This window comes from Ammodytes marinus, assembly GCF_949987685.1.
Source record: "Ammodytes marinus genome assembly, chromosome: 13".
NCBI lineage: Eukaryota > Metazoa > Chordata > Actinopteri > Uranoscopiformes > Ammodytidae > Ammodytes > Ammodytes marinus.
The window spans coordinates 22,286,692-22,305,411 of record NC_137217.1 but is presented as its reverse complement, the minus strand read 5'-3'; the positions used below and the strand labels follow the sequence as shown (position 1 = coordinate 22,305,411).

Here is an 18,720-nt window from a genome sequence, read left to right as displayed (position 1 = left end):
TAAAAGACAGAAACAAACTCTTTGATAGGTTTATGGTATAAATCCATATAAATACTTGAAGGTTAGGCTACTTGATGAGTCCCAAATATATTTAAGAAGCAACATTCTTGGTTAGTCTAATAACAACCTTAAGTGTCTTTTAAGTTGCTTAACTAACAAATACCCCTCTTCTTTCTTGTTGTAGGCCTATATTAAGATCATCGAAATGTGGACCGTGTGCAATAGACATATGTTCTTATGTTTTACTCATAGTTGTGGGAATGTGGCTTGGCACAGAGAAAAGACTATTCTGAGTGTGTTGTATTACAAAATTGGCCGTTTGCCCCTATCATCATAATGATAATGGAATAGAAACATTTCTTGATATAACACCTCATTAAATACTCCAATAACATCTGGTAACCATATCTGGCCTACTAGATGTCTTAGTGAGAATTCCTGAAGTTTACGTTACTGTGTAGGCCTATAGCCTAATGATCATGGAACACACAGTTACCCTACTTTTCAAGGCATACAAAAACTGAATGACTTAGCTTTTTTTTTTTAAGCTGCAGGGAGCAGGACATTAATGCATCAGTATCCTCTACAGAAACTGCTGACCTCAACAGAGCTAACCTTCATCCATTTCTGGAAATCCCCTTGAAATCTTATCCCTTTTATTTAGAATGTTTTAAATTGTGAGTCAAGTAGAAGAACTGTTCTTAGCATTAATGTTTTATCAGACACACAAGAAGGATTTTGATGGAAGCATCATTGAAACACCAACAAGTTTTGTTTGCCAACTTTATTTTCAGTAAATCACAAGGGATATCTAATGCAGGCCTATGCTAAAGTTAGATTCTAGCCATTTATAGACAAAATGTTTTTTTTTTCCTTTGTGGTATTTGTGGTTTTGGCATCGATGTCTTGACTTTCCCATCTTTATCTTCAACCATCGTCTTCACCCTCTTCCTCAAATTCCCCCTCTTCTTCAGCAGTGGCCTCCTGGTACTGCTGGTACTCGGACACCAGATCATTCATGTTGCTCTCTGCTTCAGTGAACTCCATCTCATCCATACCTTCACCGGTGTACCAGTGCAAGAAGGCCTTACGACGGAACATGGCTGTGAACTGCTCGGAGATGCGCTTGAACAGCTCCTGGATGGCTGTGCTGTTGCCGATGAAAGTGACGGCCATCTTGAGGCCACGTGGTGGAATGTCACAGACTGCGGTCTTGACGTTGTTGGGGATCCATTCGACGAAGTAACTGCTGTTTTTGTTCTGGACGTTGAGCATCTGCTCGTCGACTTCCTTCATGGACATGCGCCCACGGAACACGGCTGCAACGGTAAGGTAGCGGCCGTGACGTGGGTCGCATGCAGCCATCATGTTCTTGGCATCGAACACCTGCTGGGTGAGCTCAGGAACCGTGAGGGCTCGGTACTGCTGGCTGCCTCTGCTGGTCAGGGGAGCAAAGCCGGGCATGAAGAAGTGCAGACGTGGGAAAGGCACCATGTTGACGGCAAGTTTGCGAAGATCAGCATTGAGCTGACCGGGGAAGCGCAGGCAGGTGGTTACCCCACTCATGGTGGCGGACACAAGGTGGTTGAGGTCTCCGTAGGTGGGTGTGGTCAGTTTCAGAGTACGGAAGCATATGTCGTAGAGGGCCTCATTGTCGATGCAGTAGGTTTCATCTGTGTTCTCTACTAGCTGGTGGACTGACAGGGTGGCATTGTAAGGCTCAACCACTGTGTCTGACACCTGAGGACAGAAAACACAAACACTCTCTCTTCAGTCTCATGATCATAGAGGATAAAACCCCAAGGCAAGATGAACTCAAATGAAGAACTTTGAATCTGAATGCTCTATCACAAGGTTATGTTACCTTGGGGGAAGGCACCACGCTGAAGGTGTTCATGATACGGTCGGGGTACTCCTCACGGATCTTGCTGATGAGCAGGGTTCCCATACCGGATCCAGTTCCACCACCAAGAGAGTGGGTGAGCTGGAAGCCCTGCAGGCAGTCACAGCTCTCAGACTCTTTGCGGACCACATCCAGGACCGAATCCACTAACTCTGCTCCCTCTGTGTAGTGACCCTTAGCCCAGTTGTTTCCAGCACCGCTCTGACCTGGAGGGGGAAGGAAAGACAAAAAGAGACATTATTTCCCCCTGTTCATTAATGGCTATTAGTCATTCAGTACCATGGTATTAGCACTTCAGTACACCTACCGAACACAAAGTTGTCCGGCCTGAAGATCTGCCCAAAGGGTCCAGACCTTACAGAGTCCATGGTTCCAGGCTCCAAGTCCACAAGAATGGCCCGAGGAACATATTTACCTCCTTCGCAAGAAAGAGAATAAGGGAAACAAATGGGGATAGAAAGAAAGAGAAGAGGAGAGAAAACATACCAGCTCAGTAAGACAGGAAACCACAGTCTTGGATTTTACACAGGATAAATAATGTTAGGTAAACCACGTGAGATAGGAGATATGACAAATGTCTTGTTATATGATATTAGTTCAAATAGTACAAGCTGTATGAAGCAGTTACTGGGAAGGCAGCTAACCTGTGGCCTCATTATAGTAGACACTGATCCTGTCCAGCTGCAGGTCACTGTCTCCGTGGTACGTCCCTGTGGGATCGATGCCATGCTCATCGCTGATCACTTCCCAGAACTGCAGAAACAAAATGGGAGGTTATCGCATGACAGTTACTTGCGAAGAAAGCACACATCTATCTATTAGCACTGCGGTATGGGACTGTGGACTTAAAACGAGGAAAACAGCAGTCGGTTTGCATTTTTGAATTGTGATGAAAATTACAAGATTTTTCCCCTTTTCCCCAAGCCATGTCTTAACCCTTTAACTATAATGCAGCTATTAATGTTTCCATAGACATCAACTGATGACTTAGCAGAAGGCAGTTCTTTCAGTGGAGGGAGCACAAAGGCGCTACAGATCACTCCACAAACCCTGAGAATAAATTTCATTTGCAGCAGGCTGTCACACCACACTGAAGACGCTGATTGTCTTCAGATCTGTATTCATGTTGTGTGCACTCTTTAAAGACCGCACACTTAGAGCGTGTATGCATTAGATCCCATAAGCTGGTTTGACTATTGCATATACAGGCAGACATTTCCTGACAGACATTTTTGTGATATCTTTCAACTCAAGTTTTTTTTTTTTCACACAGCCTGTGATTTTCTGCTAACAGCAGCAATAGGACAGATTTTGAGTAATCTGGATAAGTGTCTGTATTGCGGCTTAAGAGACTGGGAGTCAGCTGCTATCATGTCATTCAAATAAGTGTAACCATGTAAAACAAAAATGACCAAGTGACCTTAATATGTGGGGGATCACAGCGGGAGAAAGAGAAAAACAAAAGGGTTGAGAAAAAAAATAACTACAGAACCGAAATAAATAAATGAAATCAAAGACAGTAAAATTTATTTTACTACATATTAGATGGCGACCAGCAAAGATTGGAAATAATAGTGAAAGAATGAGGACAATAAGCAGGAAAGCAATGCCACACCCTGACCCAATTCATCACAATGTAGCCCTTCAGCAATTCTGTCAATCATATCCACTGGACATCTGAGTCAATGAGTCCTGGGGGAATGGAAACAAAATGGGATCCTCAGTGCCAGGCCACCAGTAATTATTTTAACGCCGTATTGGGCAAACACAAAGACAGAAATTAAACTCTATACTTAAAAAAGTATGACTTAACTCCAATACGTACATTATTTAATGCAGTTGGCATTCTATGATGCAACTGCTATTTAAAAAATCGATATATATGATATCGATCGAGATATAGGATATATATGTGTATATTTCCTGTGGCCATTCCTCCAAGATATTGGCAGCAAGTGCAGAATAAGTCAACGGGGCAGTGACTTCACCTACTGCTGTACATCAGCTGTTTCCTCCATTCCTCCCCCACCCTATCCCTAATTTGGTTAGGAGAGGGAAGCCAAATGATTACAAAGACAGACCCTGCTTTGGCTGGACATTTAAATCTCAGCCAGCGGAGCATTGCTACGATAATGACGTATTCTATAATAATGTGGGCAATTGATAATATGGTCTCCAAACCATATTTGAATGCCGAGTCAAGATTCCTGTGCGTTTTCGAGATGTCCCACTTAAGCATATGCTGTCTGTGGCAAATGATCTGTTGTAGAAAGAAAAGGGAGGTTAATGAGACAGGGTTAATAATGGGGCCAAGAAGACTTGTCCTGGAGCAGACTGCAGACTGAAATAACTACTGTAAAGACTGGGTGGTTGATGTATTGGTGTAGCCTGCCTATTGCACTTGTGAGGAAGACTGCAAGAATATAGCAAATGCCTTTGAATCATATAATAGGACAAAAGCAAGTATGTGTGTGTATTCCCTTTCTAAAAGCACAGCTGATGTCTCAGATAAATGTTAATGAGCTGTCTTTCTAAAGGGAACAGCTCTTTCTTCACCAATTATCCACGCCACACCCTTTCAACAGCTCCCTTGCATTCTAACCAGCCTGCAACCACTGCCTGCAGAAATAAAATCGGATCAATATGAGCTATTGATCCATCAGCCATTAGAGGTGGGGTGTGGGTTGAGGGGGGGGGGGGGGGGTAACTAGGCCTTCCATCCCATAGTTTGTACTCATTGTCTATAATACCAGCCATATCTGCCTGTGCTAGACAAAGAACCCAGAGGAGTGCACTGACTGAAGGGGGCTCTCACAAGTGAAGAATAGACTCCGTCGCTCCACACCCACCCAACCACCAGTTACTGCAGTGCACAAGATCCAGACATTGAAGCACAAAGAAGTTAAAGTCCACAATGGGCTTTTACTTTTTAGAGTGATATTCTCTGATTCATGATGTCTTTGAATAGCCTACACCAATGTATAATATTTTAAGGACTGTTTTTTTTATCCATGCACAAAAGAACAAGAGAACTCCTTTGGCTTCACACATAATTAAACAATCAGCTGCATACATTGAAATAATGTTGGCTCTGTTCCATAAGCCTTTTGAGTCTTTTTTTATCAGTTAAGAGGAGAATGTCATTAGGCCTATGTGTAGCCTAAAAAAAAGCTCAACAATTCTATGTTCTTACCTTAGCACCGATCTGGTTACCACACTGGCCGGCCTGGATGTGCACGATTTCCCTCATTGTTGATGCTAAAGTTTATCAAAGACGAGCAGAAACGTTAGTCGACAGGCACCAGGAGCCGGGGCGCAGACTTGTGTGACAGCGATGGACAAAGCTTTTATAATGCTGGAGCGCATCCAGACCGAGACTTGAGCCGGGGAGTGGGCGTGGCTAGACCCCAGACCCAGCTGCTGCAAGACGGGGATTGGCTAAGACTAAGACGGCTGGCCCCCAGACCCGAGAACCGGGATGAGGAGGGGCGCTGCTGTAGCTGCAGGCATAGGAGTGAAAATTAAAGAAGGTTAGATAGACCAGGGTTTTACCAGCTGGTGTCCAGAAACGCCCAGTGAGGTGTAGGCTACAGGGCACAGCGTGGTAACAAATCAGCAGTTTTTCATGTCCATGGTTTTAAATGACTCTCCTTACTCTAGCTAGCACTGTCTGCAAAGGACACACATGGCAGACAATTCTGTTTCAAGCCAGAGACAAGATGGGCTCAGACAGCTCAAGCTCACCACCATTATCTCACCACAAGGATACTTTTAAAAGCGTTTCTGCAGTTTTTGTCATATTAAATGATATTTACGATGTATGGATGAGCTCTGGTGCATTGCATCCAGTGTATGCTATCTTCATGTAGCCTACACAGGTGTGACATGAAGATAGCATACACAGTGTGTATGACCAGAACCAGATGTGAAAGCAAGCAATGAAACTGCAAACTGTTAATCACAAAGTCTGATTTGATATACAGTAGACCTACCGTGTGGTAAATGTTTATGTTGTGTTTTGTTATTTGACAATGTACCCATTGACACACACAAGACACGTTTCAGAAAAATTTAATTAAGTGAAATCAAATCAAATTCTCATCTACAGATAGAGTTCAACCATGTTGTCATGGAAATGTAGATGCTTATGTCATTTTTTTTTCTTAACATCTCAAATACTTTTTCAACTTGTTGCATGGAAGAAGCATTTGGGAAAACAATCTCACCACAATGTTCATTAAGCTGCTGTTCTGTAGTTTTGGAGATTTGGATATGTCTGTATTTGTGTGGGCTATTGCCATAAAAAGCGAGCTGACAGGTATATTTTTAATGGATATATGTTTTTATTACGAAGCATAAAGGTTACCATCTATTGTTACAGGCCTCCCGGACACAATGCCATACTTTACGAGATGGATTACTATGACAATTAGTTAAAATTCTCTTACCAACAGACTTCAGCTTGTGATAAGTTAAGTTATAAGTTAACCAACTATGTGTTAAATGCTTAGGTTTATAATACGACCCGCTAGTACGATGTCAGATAACTGCTATCGAGGCTTACTACACTGATGGAAGAGGCCTTGGAAAATGGCTCCACTCATTCTTGACTGAAAGGCTTCAAAGACCCCCTACGTCTGTGGCAAAACTCCTGGGCTTGACGGTTGACGTCTGGACAAAGTGGATAGGTTTGGCGTGCCAGGGCCCGATTCCAAACTCCCATCAGACAGTAATGAAAACAGGAGCATTCAAGAGTTTTCATAGTGGATTAGAGAATATGAACTGAACTAGAATAAAGAGCATGAACTATCTCTGCTGCTGGATGGTTTTTATTTATATGGAATAGTACTCAGGTGACATAAACAGCTTGAAAGAAAGTAGGCTATGTTTAAATTTGTGTTTTTAATACCTTTGATTTCTCACAGTGTACAACTGAGTCTTAGAGTAATAAGACTACGTCGCAATAATGTAATTGACTTATATATTTTGCTGTCTTTTTTGTGCATCAATCACATGCAACAGACACTATTTAATAAAAAATTATATTTTGCTATGATAGTTCAAATGACATCTTGTGCAATGTAATTCATGGGCCACTATTTTAGTTTTTAAAACCACAACATACACCTGATAATCAACATTCTGGACCTGTAATTATGTGTTTTGTGTGACATGTACTCTTTACTATTTGAGAATGTAGATTTCGGGCTGGGCCGCAGACTTTGCTGGGACAGCTGGTAAGTGATGCCTTGGGCAATGAGAGGAGACGGGAAATCAACATATGAAAACCATATTGAATAGCCTATATCTTTCTATTGAATACACTTTTTTCTCTTTTAATTAATAATTATATGTTTATTACTGATACATAGTGTGGTTAGGTTAAATTAAAAAGTATTCTTACCTCATGGTAAAATGAGACTTTAAGTCAGAACGGTGCAGTGGAAAGAATTAGAATAGATATAGTGGATAGATAGATAGATAGATAGATAGATAGATAGATAGATAGATAGATAGATAGATAGATAGATAGATAGATAGATAGATAGATAGATAGATAGATAGATAGATAGATAGATAGATAGATAGATAGATAGATAGATAGATAGATAGATAGATAGATAGATTGTGGATGTGCACCTACCACCATCAACCACTAGATGACGACAGAATACGTCATCGTTGTAGTGAGGATGGGCGTGGTCAGTGCACACTTCCTTCACCTAAAAGACATTTTTGTCATTCCAGTCGACGGGAAACGACTCTGTCTGGCTATAGCAACAGAAAATCGTGCTATACCTTATCCAAACAGCGTTGCTTTTCTGTATTGCACGGAGATTGGTAAGTTACCGAAACGATAGGCCCTGTATGTTTCATCGCTGACGTTTAGCCGTGGTAAGCCAGTAGCTGTAACGTTATTATAAACACTGGACTGTTTTCCACAGGCGTAGTGACGTTTGCGACCTACGACAAATTTTCCAGTCTTTTAATCGGCTAGCTAGCGTTAGCATGCGAGCTAGCTGTGTTTGCAGACCGTTATTCGGTTTTATGTTTAATACACTGACTGTCTGAAATTGTTCTAAGAGCTAGGGTGTGTTTCTGTCGCTATTACTACCGTTCGATAACACATTGCGCGATATGTTTTGTGTTTGTTGTGGAAATACAAGTTGTAGCCTTTTCACACCGCCCTGGTGTTGGGGGTTGTTATGAGGGGTGGAGCTGCGCCTGCTTTACTGGAAAAAATCATGGAGGCTTAATTGAATGATTGACACAGACAGGTTTCCAAATCCCATAGCAAACCCTTGATATTATGACGCTTAATGTAGAGCAAATGTATTAATTTTAATATAATTTCATTTTATGATTCACCCGAATGCCAAAAATATATAGGCCCATTGGCGTAAAAACATTCTAGTTTTGTTGTGGGGCTATATAATTGACTGTGTATTGGTCTATTACGTTTATTAGTGAACGTTTTGTACATTACAGAAATAAGTATATACTTTGGTAGGCTATATTCAGCTTTCTAATTTCATATATCCAATATATTAGTTTTTCTAATTTGACCTTTTCCTATACAACAGTAATGTAAATGCCTCAGTAAAATCCTTGAAAATATGATTCTGACTTTTTTACCATAATGTATTTTATTTGTAACGTTTACACTTTGTAAAGGTCTTGCATTTATGTATTTATTTATTCAGCTTCAAACAGGAATCAAGATGTTTTACACATGTGGACCTAACGAAGCCATGGTGGTGTCTGGTAAGACGTTTGTTTTCTCTCGGCTTCATCTCTTGAATCCATGGTTTACTAACTGACAATAGCACAGGATGTTTGGAAAGCCAGCATATGACCTTTTGGATAATGGAGCACTGCAGCAGCTATCATAATGTAATGTCGTTAAGGACTTGTTTCAGCAGATCACTGCACTATGTATTGCTTCATATTCACACTGTAGACTTGACTTGACAAGATTTGTTTACACAGTGGAACAGTATCACATGAGCCATTCAATCATCATATTATATCTTGTGACAAGAGGCAGTCCCTGCATTCCAATAGTAGTTGCACTTCCCCTTGTTCATTTACTCTCAGCCCTTGGCATGACGTAACAGCATACGTTGCACGGAGGGAACTTGGAGAGCGGAGGGAGACTGGGCGGGGGAGGAGCGGAGGATTTAAATGGAACCCACTTGCCCACTTGCCCTTGTAGTCGCAATGGACCGTCAGTTACATAGGTAAATCTGAATGCAAATAATACAGAATTATAACATTCTGCTAAGGTAGCCTATGTTGCAGAAAGCCATTTCCATAGCATAACAAACATTGAATTTCGACACGGTAACTCAGATTATCAAGATATTGTTACTTACACATGTAAATAGTTTGCTCCGACATATTTTCTTATTTATACTTTCAACCAAAAACATTTGTTTTAAATAGTCCTCTAATTGGCAGCCATCGGTGTTATAGCAGCAATGTGTAAACTGCAATACATTCACTGGATTGTTCGTATGGAAATAGGATAGCCTAATTGAGGCGTTTTGGAATATATTTATATATATATATTTGTCCTGCGGGTGGCCGCGATGTCCCTAAAAGCATACAGTCTACCGGAAAATAAAAGGAGAAGAAGAAGAAGACGAACTGCAATGCACTGTGGGTGATATCCACCTCGGAGTGACCATCCATGTTGACTTGATCACTCAGCCCTCCGAGGGTCCATCTCACGAAGTTCACTTCAGTTTCCAGACTATTGGAACGACACTTAAGATGGCAGCGGGGATTCCCCCGAGGGCAAGTGCCTAGGGAAAGTGAACGAGGGCCTGTTGAACGGGTATTGGAACGTACCCAGTGTTTCCCGCAGGATTTTTTTCAGCAGCGGTGGTGTGGTCCCCCGAACCCTCTAGGGGGGTCCGGGGGCATGCCCCCCCGGCCGAAAGTTTTTTGTACCCTTTAAATTTGAATGCATGAATCTGGTGCACTTTGAGAGGAGAATATGCACTTAAATCCCATTCAAGGAGTCTTGTGTATTACTATAGATAGGATAATTGATGCTGCTTCTTAAACAAGTTTAACCCTATTAACCCCAGCCCCTGAGCTATTTTTGAGATGTTTTGGTTCGCCTGGATTTATTCTCTTATTAAGATTGCATTCATCACCCCTTTAACGCACAGCAGTCAAGCTATGAACATCATTTATTCGGGCCACAACCTGGACTATAAGAATATGTGTGCTGCAGTGATGTCGTTAGAATGTAGGAAATATCAATTAGACCAAGGGTGTCAAACTCATTTTCACAAAGGGCCACTGTACAATACGATAATCACACTAAGGGCCAGACATGTAGTTTACCGACATGCCTTCTTTTTAATCCAAAAAGTAATAACAACATATGAATATATTGTAAAACAACCTGCGTACAGGGCATATAGGCTAGGTTTTGTTTCAACATTTGGGGGTACAATTTATAGGTGGGGGTATGGGGGCACCCCCCAGAAAAATTTGAATTTAACACTTAATTTCCTGCATTCTGGTGGATAAAAATCCACCGATCTGTGCCTTTTCTAGAATCAATTTAGTGGAAATTTATTTTTTTTCTGTGAAGGAGAAGACAACATTCAGGTTCATTAACCCATTGATGACTATGGCAATCTAGGATGCATGTCCTTAATGGTCAAATAGTATGAATTGTAAAGTCTACCAAAACCTTAATATCTAAGCCTGTGTAGCACATAGAAACATGAAATAAAATAAATTTAAAAGTTAAGGTTCACAGGTTTTATTTAAACATGCTCCCTTAGCGCTTACAAACCAACACATTTTTCAAAAAATCGTCAAAATTAGATGGGGGAGAAAAAAAAGAATAAATAATATAAAATATTTAAAAATAATGTGCTAAACGAGTTTATAATCCTGCTTCCTTTAAGCATGGATAGTAGTGACTGAGTGTGTAGTGAAGGGATAAAGATAGATAGATATAGGAAGGAGGAGATAGCTTTATTTTATTATTTAGTTCAGTTATCACTGGCACCATAAATCCGATTTCCCAGTACAACTGGAACGCAGACTGACTCAGCTGGTCCAAACGGCTGTATACTACGGAGATGAAAACGAAACTGAAACTTAACTATCGCCTGGCTGGGCTGAATTTGAGTTGGAGCAGCAAAATATAGCCTAAATTCATAAATATTGTTAATAAATAGATGCAATGTGTTGTGTGATTTTCGTCAGTAGCCTATAGTAGACCTTGATTCTGCGCTCCGAACGCCACTAACTGTTCTGTAATACACTATCGCCGACACAGCTGGCGTATTTTATTTATTATTATTTAGGCCTATTTATTCATTTTTTGATTGGCGTAATTTTCTGCAAACAACACATTTTTTGGGTGGTCACGTGGTCTTAAAAAATCAACAAAACCCACCTCATGTATATTTGAACCAATGACGGTGCATTCTATGTTGCGCACGCCATGAAAATTAGATAAAGTAACAATGCTGCATGATGCAGCATCAGGCAGGAGATACAATGTGGCATCGCGCAGCAGCCGTCATCAATGGGTTAAGAAAGCTATTATGGAATCTAATATTTTTTTTAGGAATCATGACCCAGCACCGGTGTAAATTATTTATGACAGTTTACATTGGTAATGCAATGCAAAGCCACCACTAGAAACAAAAGGGATGGGCTATCAGCAGCTAGCTAACCTTAGCTACATAACACATAACCAGATAATGCAGAACCTAAATTGATATGCAAATTATTTTTATAGCAGCGGCGGGAAAAATATAGCAGCGGCGGGGCGCCGCTGCTGTGTGAACCTGGGGGAAACACTGAGAGGATATTGAGCAATGACCATTGTCACTAGGACTTTTCCAGCTGTGATGATAACATCGCATTTACCCTGTATTGTGGTAACACAGGCTTGCAAGTTGAACTATGCCCCTGACACAGAGTTACTCTAACTGACTAACTAGCTATAAGTTACTGAACGGTGTTGTGGAATGATTATGTTTTGGTGTCTCCCCCTTCTCTTTCCCCCTTGAAGGCTTTGGCCGTTCACCTCCTCTAATGGTTGCTGGAGGAAGAGTGTTTGTCTTACCGTGTGTTCAGAAGATCCAGAGGTGATTCTAATCTTCTATTATCAGAGTGTCGATCTCTCTTAACTTAACTATCTGTACTGTCTTAAGTCCGAAATATATAAGATATTCAGTGTTGTTCAACAAACAAGGGTTCCGGCAAATTTCCGGAAACTTTCCATGGGAACATTCAACAGATTTATTTGTATGTAGAACTTTATCAAGTTTTGATTATTTTATGAACAATCAATAATTTCACTGAACAACAAAACGATTAATGTTGAGTAAAATATTACTCATCTGTCTGACCCCACCCATTCAATACATTAAGTAAAATTTTGCAACCCTAGTTACTACTTTTAATTGAAGAGACATGTGTTTAAGATTTCTGAATGTTGTATCCAATTGTGTCCTTATGTCTTTGGTACTGATGGTAGACTTAAATTCCCATGTCTGTCTTTTGCTATGCTTTTTTTTATTTTTTTATATTTTGCTATTTGTTATTATCCCATCCATTTCCACTAATTGTTTTATTTTATTCCATTTCTTCTCAGGATCACGCTCAACACTCTTACCCTGAACGTGAAAAGTGACAAAGTCTACACCCGTCATGGTGTCCCTATCTCCGTCACTGGCATTGCACAGGTATGCTATGAAAATTGGAAGACTTAAAGCAGCTACGAGTAACATTTAAATATCTTTTAAACAGCCTCATGTTTCCTCTCATAATCATACATTTTAACAGCAAACGAGACCATCAGTGCAAAGAAAGACGTTTTTATATAGTTTTTATTACTGCTTTTGGTCTGGTCCTACACCCAGTCCGATTTTCGCATGTGCAGGCTCTATGGTCACATATCCGTATTGGTCGCAGATTTCAGTGTGGCGCAGCAACGCGATTTGAGAAGCCTATCCCTCCAGGTGAGGGAAGGGGAGCGGGAGCCTTGTTTGAGACAGTTATTTGACGTCATAATTACTGATAACGGGGCTGAACCATCAAAGAAAAAAAAGAAAATGCAATGAAGAAAAGCTAAAAGGGAGAGTGATAGACGAGCGGGAGGGCGTTGCCAAGCAACGTATACGAGCGAACTAGACTGCAGTGTTTACTCCTAAATGAATGAGCGGTAGCCTACTAAAACAAAGTTTACTTTGCCTCACCAGCATCATCAGATGACCATCATTCATCTGAAATAGTCATTATTTACAACAACATAAACACATTACCTCATCGTGATCCATACTAACTGCCGTCTCTCGTTCATTCGCTTTGTGTGAGGACACGGAATCTTTCAGCTCCGTGAGAGGTGACACTGCATCAACTCATTGCAATCAGGTGTGTGCAGCACTGACTGGCATTAGTTGATGCTGTGTCACTAACCACTCTCACGGAGCCGAAAAGAGTCCGGTGCCCTCACACTTTCAACACACGAACATGCACTATATTGCTTCCTGATCATTTGAATCTCGCACGCCCGGCACAAGCTAGAAAACAGCTTCACGACAGCTGGCGTGCGTCGTAAAAATACTACCGCTTTTGTCCAAAGGGGCCGCCAACGGACAATGTTACTCGTAGTGGCTTTAATTACAATCAGACCTTTTATGAAATGGATTCAACAAGCTTTCCACACAGTATTTTAAGGATTTTATGATTTTGGCAGAGCAAAAGACTCATTAATACTTTTATGTAAACCACAACAGCTTGCTTATTCTTCTCATTTTGAGGTCATTCACCACTGGTAACTATGTGATAGAGTTATGACCCTTGAAAAGGTCTCAGGCTAAATGGAGAGAGTCAATGAGACGTACCCATAGGTAAAAATTAAAGGAGCCATTGGTTATACTTATAACAAGTCGCATGTTTTAGATAAGTGAAAAGTATTATTAAAAAGAACCAACCTTCTACTCACTTCTTTACTTCATTTCCTTTTTTTTCCAGGTGAAGATCCAGGGCCAGAACAAGGAGATGTTGGCCACCGCCTGCCAAATGTTTATGGGCAAGTCTGAGGCAGAGGTTTCCACGATTGCACTAGAAACACTGGAGGGACACCAGAGAGCCATCATTGCCCATTTGACCGTGGAGGTTAGTGCACAGACAAAATGCATTTGCTTTGCATTTTTTTCCACCCATTACAAATTTGAAGCTTTATGTTAATGAATAATACACAACAAAGTGAATGCCCACATACAGTATGCAATATCTGTCATGAAAATGTCTGTCTGTAGGAGATCTATCAGGACCGTAAGAAGTTCTCCGAGCAGGTCTTTAAGGTGGCCTCATCTGACCTGGTCAACATGGGGATTGGTGTTGTGAGCTATACGCTCAAAGACGTTCACGATGATCAGGTACCTTATGTCTGTTGTTGGAGTTCTTTTTTTGACTAATTACAAGATTCTGATGATGATCAAACACCACTCCAAACCCTTATTACTGTAGCAATAGGTGTAATTGTGATCCTGTATCTTTTTTATAAAAGCTTTTCGTCTCCCATGATTTCCTCTGGTATTGCACTTTGATGAATAATATTGACTCGCTCTCTCTGACTCACCCGCAAATGCTCTGGGACTTTGGTGATGAATTAGGTCTTAAGTGCTACAGTGGCAACCAACCCACCTGTTGTTTTTGATTGCCTCTCTCTCTCTCTCTCTCTTTCTCTCTCTCTCTCTCCCTCTCTCCCTCTCTCTCTCTCTCTCCATCTCCATCTCTTTCTCTCTCTCTCCCTCCAGGATTACCTTCACTCTCTCGGTAAAGCCAGAACAGCCCAGGTGCAGAAGGACGCCCGGATCGGAGAGGCTCAGTACAAACGAGATTCTGTCATGAGGGTAAAGCTTATTTTCGTTATCCCTGTCACACTGCCTGCTCCGTGCTCATATGGATAATCTGAAGATGAGAATAATCGTTGTCATTCTGTACACAGGAAGCCCACGCGATGCAAGAGAAGGTTTCCGCTCAGTACAAGAATGAGATTGAGATGGCAAAAGCCCAGAGAGACTACGAGCTGAAAAAGGCAGCCTATGACATTGAGGTCAACACCAAGAAGGCTGAGTCAGAAATGGCCTATCAGCTTCAGGTACATGGTCTCATCTTTTGTGGCTATTTAATTGTCCGTTTACCTTGTTCACACCTCATCCGCAGATTTACCAAGGCTGTCTGTTTGTGTTTGTACTAATAGGACCAATCCGGCTTGTAGATAATGTGTTATAACTTTTCAGTGACTAAAGCCTGAGAGGTGTTGTCATTTCTCCTGCTTCTCTGTGTAGGTGGCAAAGACCAAGCAGCGCATTGAGGAGGAGACTATGCAGGTTCAGGTGGTGGAGCGCACACAGCAGATCCAGCTGCAGGAGCAGGAGATCATCCGCAAAGAGAAGGAGCTGGAGGCCAAAATCAAGAAGCCAGCGGAAGCAGAGAAATACCGACTGGAGAGGCTGGCTGAGGCTAGCCGGTGAGCATTCCAGACTATAACTGTTTATGTTGTATAGTTCTAAAAAAGCGTGTAGACAGTTAAAAGATTTGCAATCTCTCTTCTCCCCTGACAGCCTGCAGCTTATCATGGAGGCTGAGGCTGAGGCCGAGTCCATCAGAGTGAGTCCTAACGCACGTTTCCTTCATTTTCCTGAACTTTGCACTTTTCTCTTCTTCTCTCTTCTCTTCCCATTTAACTAAATATTATTATTGTACTGTACACTTCTATTTTAATCTCCACTCTGTGTGTGTGTGTGTGTGTGTGTGTGTGTGTGTGTGTGTGTGTGTGTGTGTGTGTGTGTGTGTGTGTGTGTGTGTGTGTGTGTGTGTGTGTGTGTGTGTGTGTGTGTGTGTGTGTGTGTGTGTGTGTGTGTGTGTGTGTGTGTGTGTCTAGATGAGAGGTGAGGCAGAGGCTTATGCCCTGGAGGCTAAAGGTCGTGCCGAGGCAGAGCAGATGATCAAGAAGGCCGAGGCCTTCAAGCAGTACAAAGACGGAGCAATGGTGGACATGTTGCTGGAGAAACTTCCTTTGGTCAGTCTGACTCTCATGGATGAATGAGTAGATGCAGATAAATGTTAACAGCAGTTTGATGAAATAATGTGAATATGGAACCTTGCAATCCTTTGGTGATCATTTTCCGTTTTACTCCTTTGCGTGTTTGTTTTTTCCGCAGCATGGCCTCATAATATAGGACCTTGGGTATCTGTTTTATTTTTTATTTTAAAAGGTTTTTGATGTTATGCCAATTTATCGTTTTATCTACATGGTCATAATTATTTTTCTGTGGGCTTGTCCACTTCTTTATATATATTTCTAAATACTTTGTTCATACAAATAATTTTTTTATATCCACAACCACGGCTTCCTAAAACTGAATCTTTATTGTTAGTCATAAAGCAACCTTGACGTTTTCTTAAATAGATCCACTTCCTTGTTGCAGTGAAGTCATGTGTCCGTCAATAACACGTGGCCACACATAGGCCTACAACTTTTTCAGTTCAAGAAAAAGGTTCATGTTTCATAATTAGTCATTAATTTTCTTTTTTAGCAATTTCTTTACATTTTCTAATCATAAAAGTCCAAAATGAGGTAATCTCACTCTTTTTAACCCCGTTAAATCCAATCAGATCCCCTATGTAGGATTGATTTCAATCCCCTTAAATGTTGTCTTGCTAAAGTATTCCTCTTTGAACCGTTTTCGAATTATCCCTCCACTGTATTTATTCCTCTGTGCTGTTCTCTGTTGTCCTGCAGATGGCAGAGGCGATCAGCAGGCCACTGTGCGAGGCCAAGAAGATCACTATGGTGTCCAGTGGCGGCTCTGAGGTGGGAGCAGCCAAACTTGCTGGAGAGGTGCTGGATATCATGACCAGGCTGCCCAGCGCTGTGGAGAAACTCACTGGAATCGACATCTCCCAGGTAAGCTGCTGTATTTGAGTAAAAGATAGATATCGTATGTGACTGAGCAACCGGCGCGGGTTTGTAATTTTGTTTCTTTTTGTTCACAGGCAGGAAGGAGCTCCCTTGTGCACTAAGAAGAAAGGGAGTGTTGAAGTAATCAGGAGAGGTGTCACTAATATACAGACTAGGAGCTCCACATCTCCTTCTCGTGCCTAATACCACTATTAAGACTCCGGATCACCGCAGTCCTGTCTGTGTGCATGCATGTTTCACTTGTGCGTGTTCTTTTCTTACTCCTCCTCCATCTAAACATACTTTTATTGTCCTCCTTCACATGGTTCATTTGGATCTTTTCATGATTGCAAAGCTGCAATGCTTTCCCAATGAAGATGACAGAAAAAAGCAGCTGCAAGGAATACATTTGTCAATGAAGCTACTTTTTTAAAAAGGAGACAAATGCCTCCCCCCATTTCAGCTGGTGATATTTGAAGTAGGAATTCCTTTCATTTGTTGTTTTCAGTGTGCTGGTTTGGAAAAAGAAAATGGAATCACTGCAATCATGTTGTCTGCGTATGGACTAGGTCAATTAACTGTTATTAATTTCTTAACTTTTTATTTTGGATAATACTATAGTTCTAAAGTGTTTTTTTTTTGTGCCTTTCAATTGATTAATTAGTGAGCTTTTTGTGTGGGGCTTATCGTTGTTGTCATCATAGTTTTACATTATTTAATTAAAACAACCTTGCATCACGTTTGAATAGTTTTCTGCACTTGACCATAACATTGGGGTTGATAATTCACTCCAAGTCTCTGTCTAGAAACTGACTGTTACTGTACCAAAAATCATATCAGTTGAACTTCAAGTGGAAGATGTTTTTTTTCTGTTTTAGTATGAAGTTGGAAGGAAGTGGCTGGTGGGAACAAGTTTAAAAGGGTTTCCTGTTGATTGCAATGAAAGTAGGTTGTGGTGGGAAAAATGCATTTGTTGACATTTCACTGTGCTGCAGCGTCTCAGCCTTTTTGTATTGAGAGTTAAGAAGAACCCCTACTAAATAACCAATCCTCTAACCTGCCTGCCGCTTTGATGTGCTTGCTGCCTGAAATTTATACTGACATATGGGAGATAGTATCATTTGTAATTTTTTTTATTTGGTTTTCTGATTTTCCATGATAATGTGATGCAGGATATTATAGATGTTGGCTGATTTTAGCTTTTTCTCCCAATTGTGAGGTTTTCAAGGACTGTTCAGTTTCATTTTCTTCCCCTCTTCACTTCTTCAGAGGATTCATACATTTTATAGCTGCTATGCCTTATGCATTTTGTTATCGCCAAGTGCCTGGTCAGAACTCCTCAACGGTGAGGTTCTTTTGTTATGACCTTTACACTTCTGTCAGGTAAAATTTCCATGTATGCAACTGATCATCATAAGCCATTGGCCGTATCCATCTACGGCTGTAGACGAAAGCCAAATCAGTTTGTATAACTTTTATATGTTCTTCTGACTTATCTTTGACTAATCTTACTAATGTGCTGTTGCATGTCTATCCTTCAAGAGGAATTAAGCAGATTTTACGTAAAGTGAATGTTGTAAACGAGTCAAATATTCAAGATTTATCTGTAGTGAAGTGTTCTGTAGACAATAAAGTATATTGTGACTGAAACCTGTTAATGTCCGTTTCCCCTCCCCATCAGGTTACATTGAAGTGGATGAAATTATATTTAAGACCATGTAGCAGGATTAAAGATTTACAGAATATTAATCGTAATCGGCAACTATTTGAGTAACCTATGGAGAAATTGATTTGTATCTTTCAGTATTGGACTATTAGTCTTACAAAACAAGCTATTTGAAGGTATGCAGCTTTTTTC

General features: G+C 40.9%; 2 protein-coding genes across 2 annotated transcripts; one reads left to right on the top strand and one right to left on the bottom strand.

The window, feature by feature from the left end:
- Positions 1-810: 810 nt before the first annotated feature.
- Positions 811-5,229, bottom strand: tubb5 (tubulin, beta 5). Its single transcript, XM_080039899.1, has 5 exons — positions 5,097-5,229; positions 2,548-2,656; positions 2,211-2,321; positions 1,865-2,109; positions 811-1,740 (listed from the first exon to the last, which is right to left on the bottom strand). Exons 1-5 carry the CDS (start codon positions 5,151-5,153, stop codon positions 928-930), a joined length of 1,335 nt encoding a protein of 444 aa, XP_079896025.1. The 5' UTR covers positions 5,154-5,229; the 3' UTR covers positions 811-927.
- Positions 5,230-7,616: 2,387 nt separating this feature from the next.
- On the top strand, positions 7,617-18,506 carry flot1b (flotillin 1b). The gene is made up of 13 exons (XM_080039045.1): positions 7,617-7,744; positions 8,608-8,668; positions 11,958-12,033; positions 12,543-12,633; positions 13,925-14,068; positions 14,212-14,331; positions 14,713-14,808; positions 14,904-15,056; positions 15,247-15,428; positions 15,523-15,568; positions 15,843-15,980; positions 16,704-16,868; positions 16,958-18,506. The coding sequence occupies exons 2-13, from the start codon at positions 8,626-8,628 to the stop codon at positions 16,982-16,984; spliced, it is 1,281 nt and encodes a 426-aa protein (XP_079895171.1). The 5' UTR covers positions 7,617-7,744; positions 8,608-8,625; the 3' UTR covers positions 16,985-18,506.
- Positions 18,507-18,720: the final 214 nt, after the last annotated feature.

What these genes read in the sequence shown, in the direction of transcription:
- tubb5 (XM_080039899.1), bottom strand. Translation starts at nt 5,153, where the DNA reads ATGAGGGAAATCGTGCACATCCAGGCCGGCCAGTGTGGTAACCAGATC. An exon ending in CTACTATAATGAGGCCACAG is followed by an intron (nt 2,322 to 2,547) that starts GTTAGCTGCCTT and finishes TTTCTTGCGAAG; the next exon opens with GAGGTAAATATGTTCCTCGG. An exon ending in GCCGGACAACTTTGTGTTCG is followed by an intron (nt 2,110 to 2,210) that starts GTAGGTGTACTG and finishes TTCCCCCTCCAG; the next exon opens with GTCAGAGCGGTGCTGGAAAC.
- flot1b (XM_080039045.1), top strand. Translation starts at nt 8,626, where the DNA reads ATGTTTTACACATGTGGACCTAACGAAGCCATGGTGGTGTCTG. An exon ending in TTGCCCATTTGACCGTGGAG is followed by an intron (nt 14,069 to 14,211) that starts GTTAGTGCACAG and finishes GTCTGTCTGTAG; the next exon opens with GAGATCTATCAGGACCGTAA. An exon ending in TGCTGGAGAAACTTCCTTTG is followed by an intron (nt 15,981 to 16,703) that starts GTCAGTCTGACT and finishes GTTGTCCTGCAG; the next exon opens with ATGGCAGAGGCGATCAGCAG.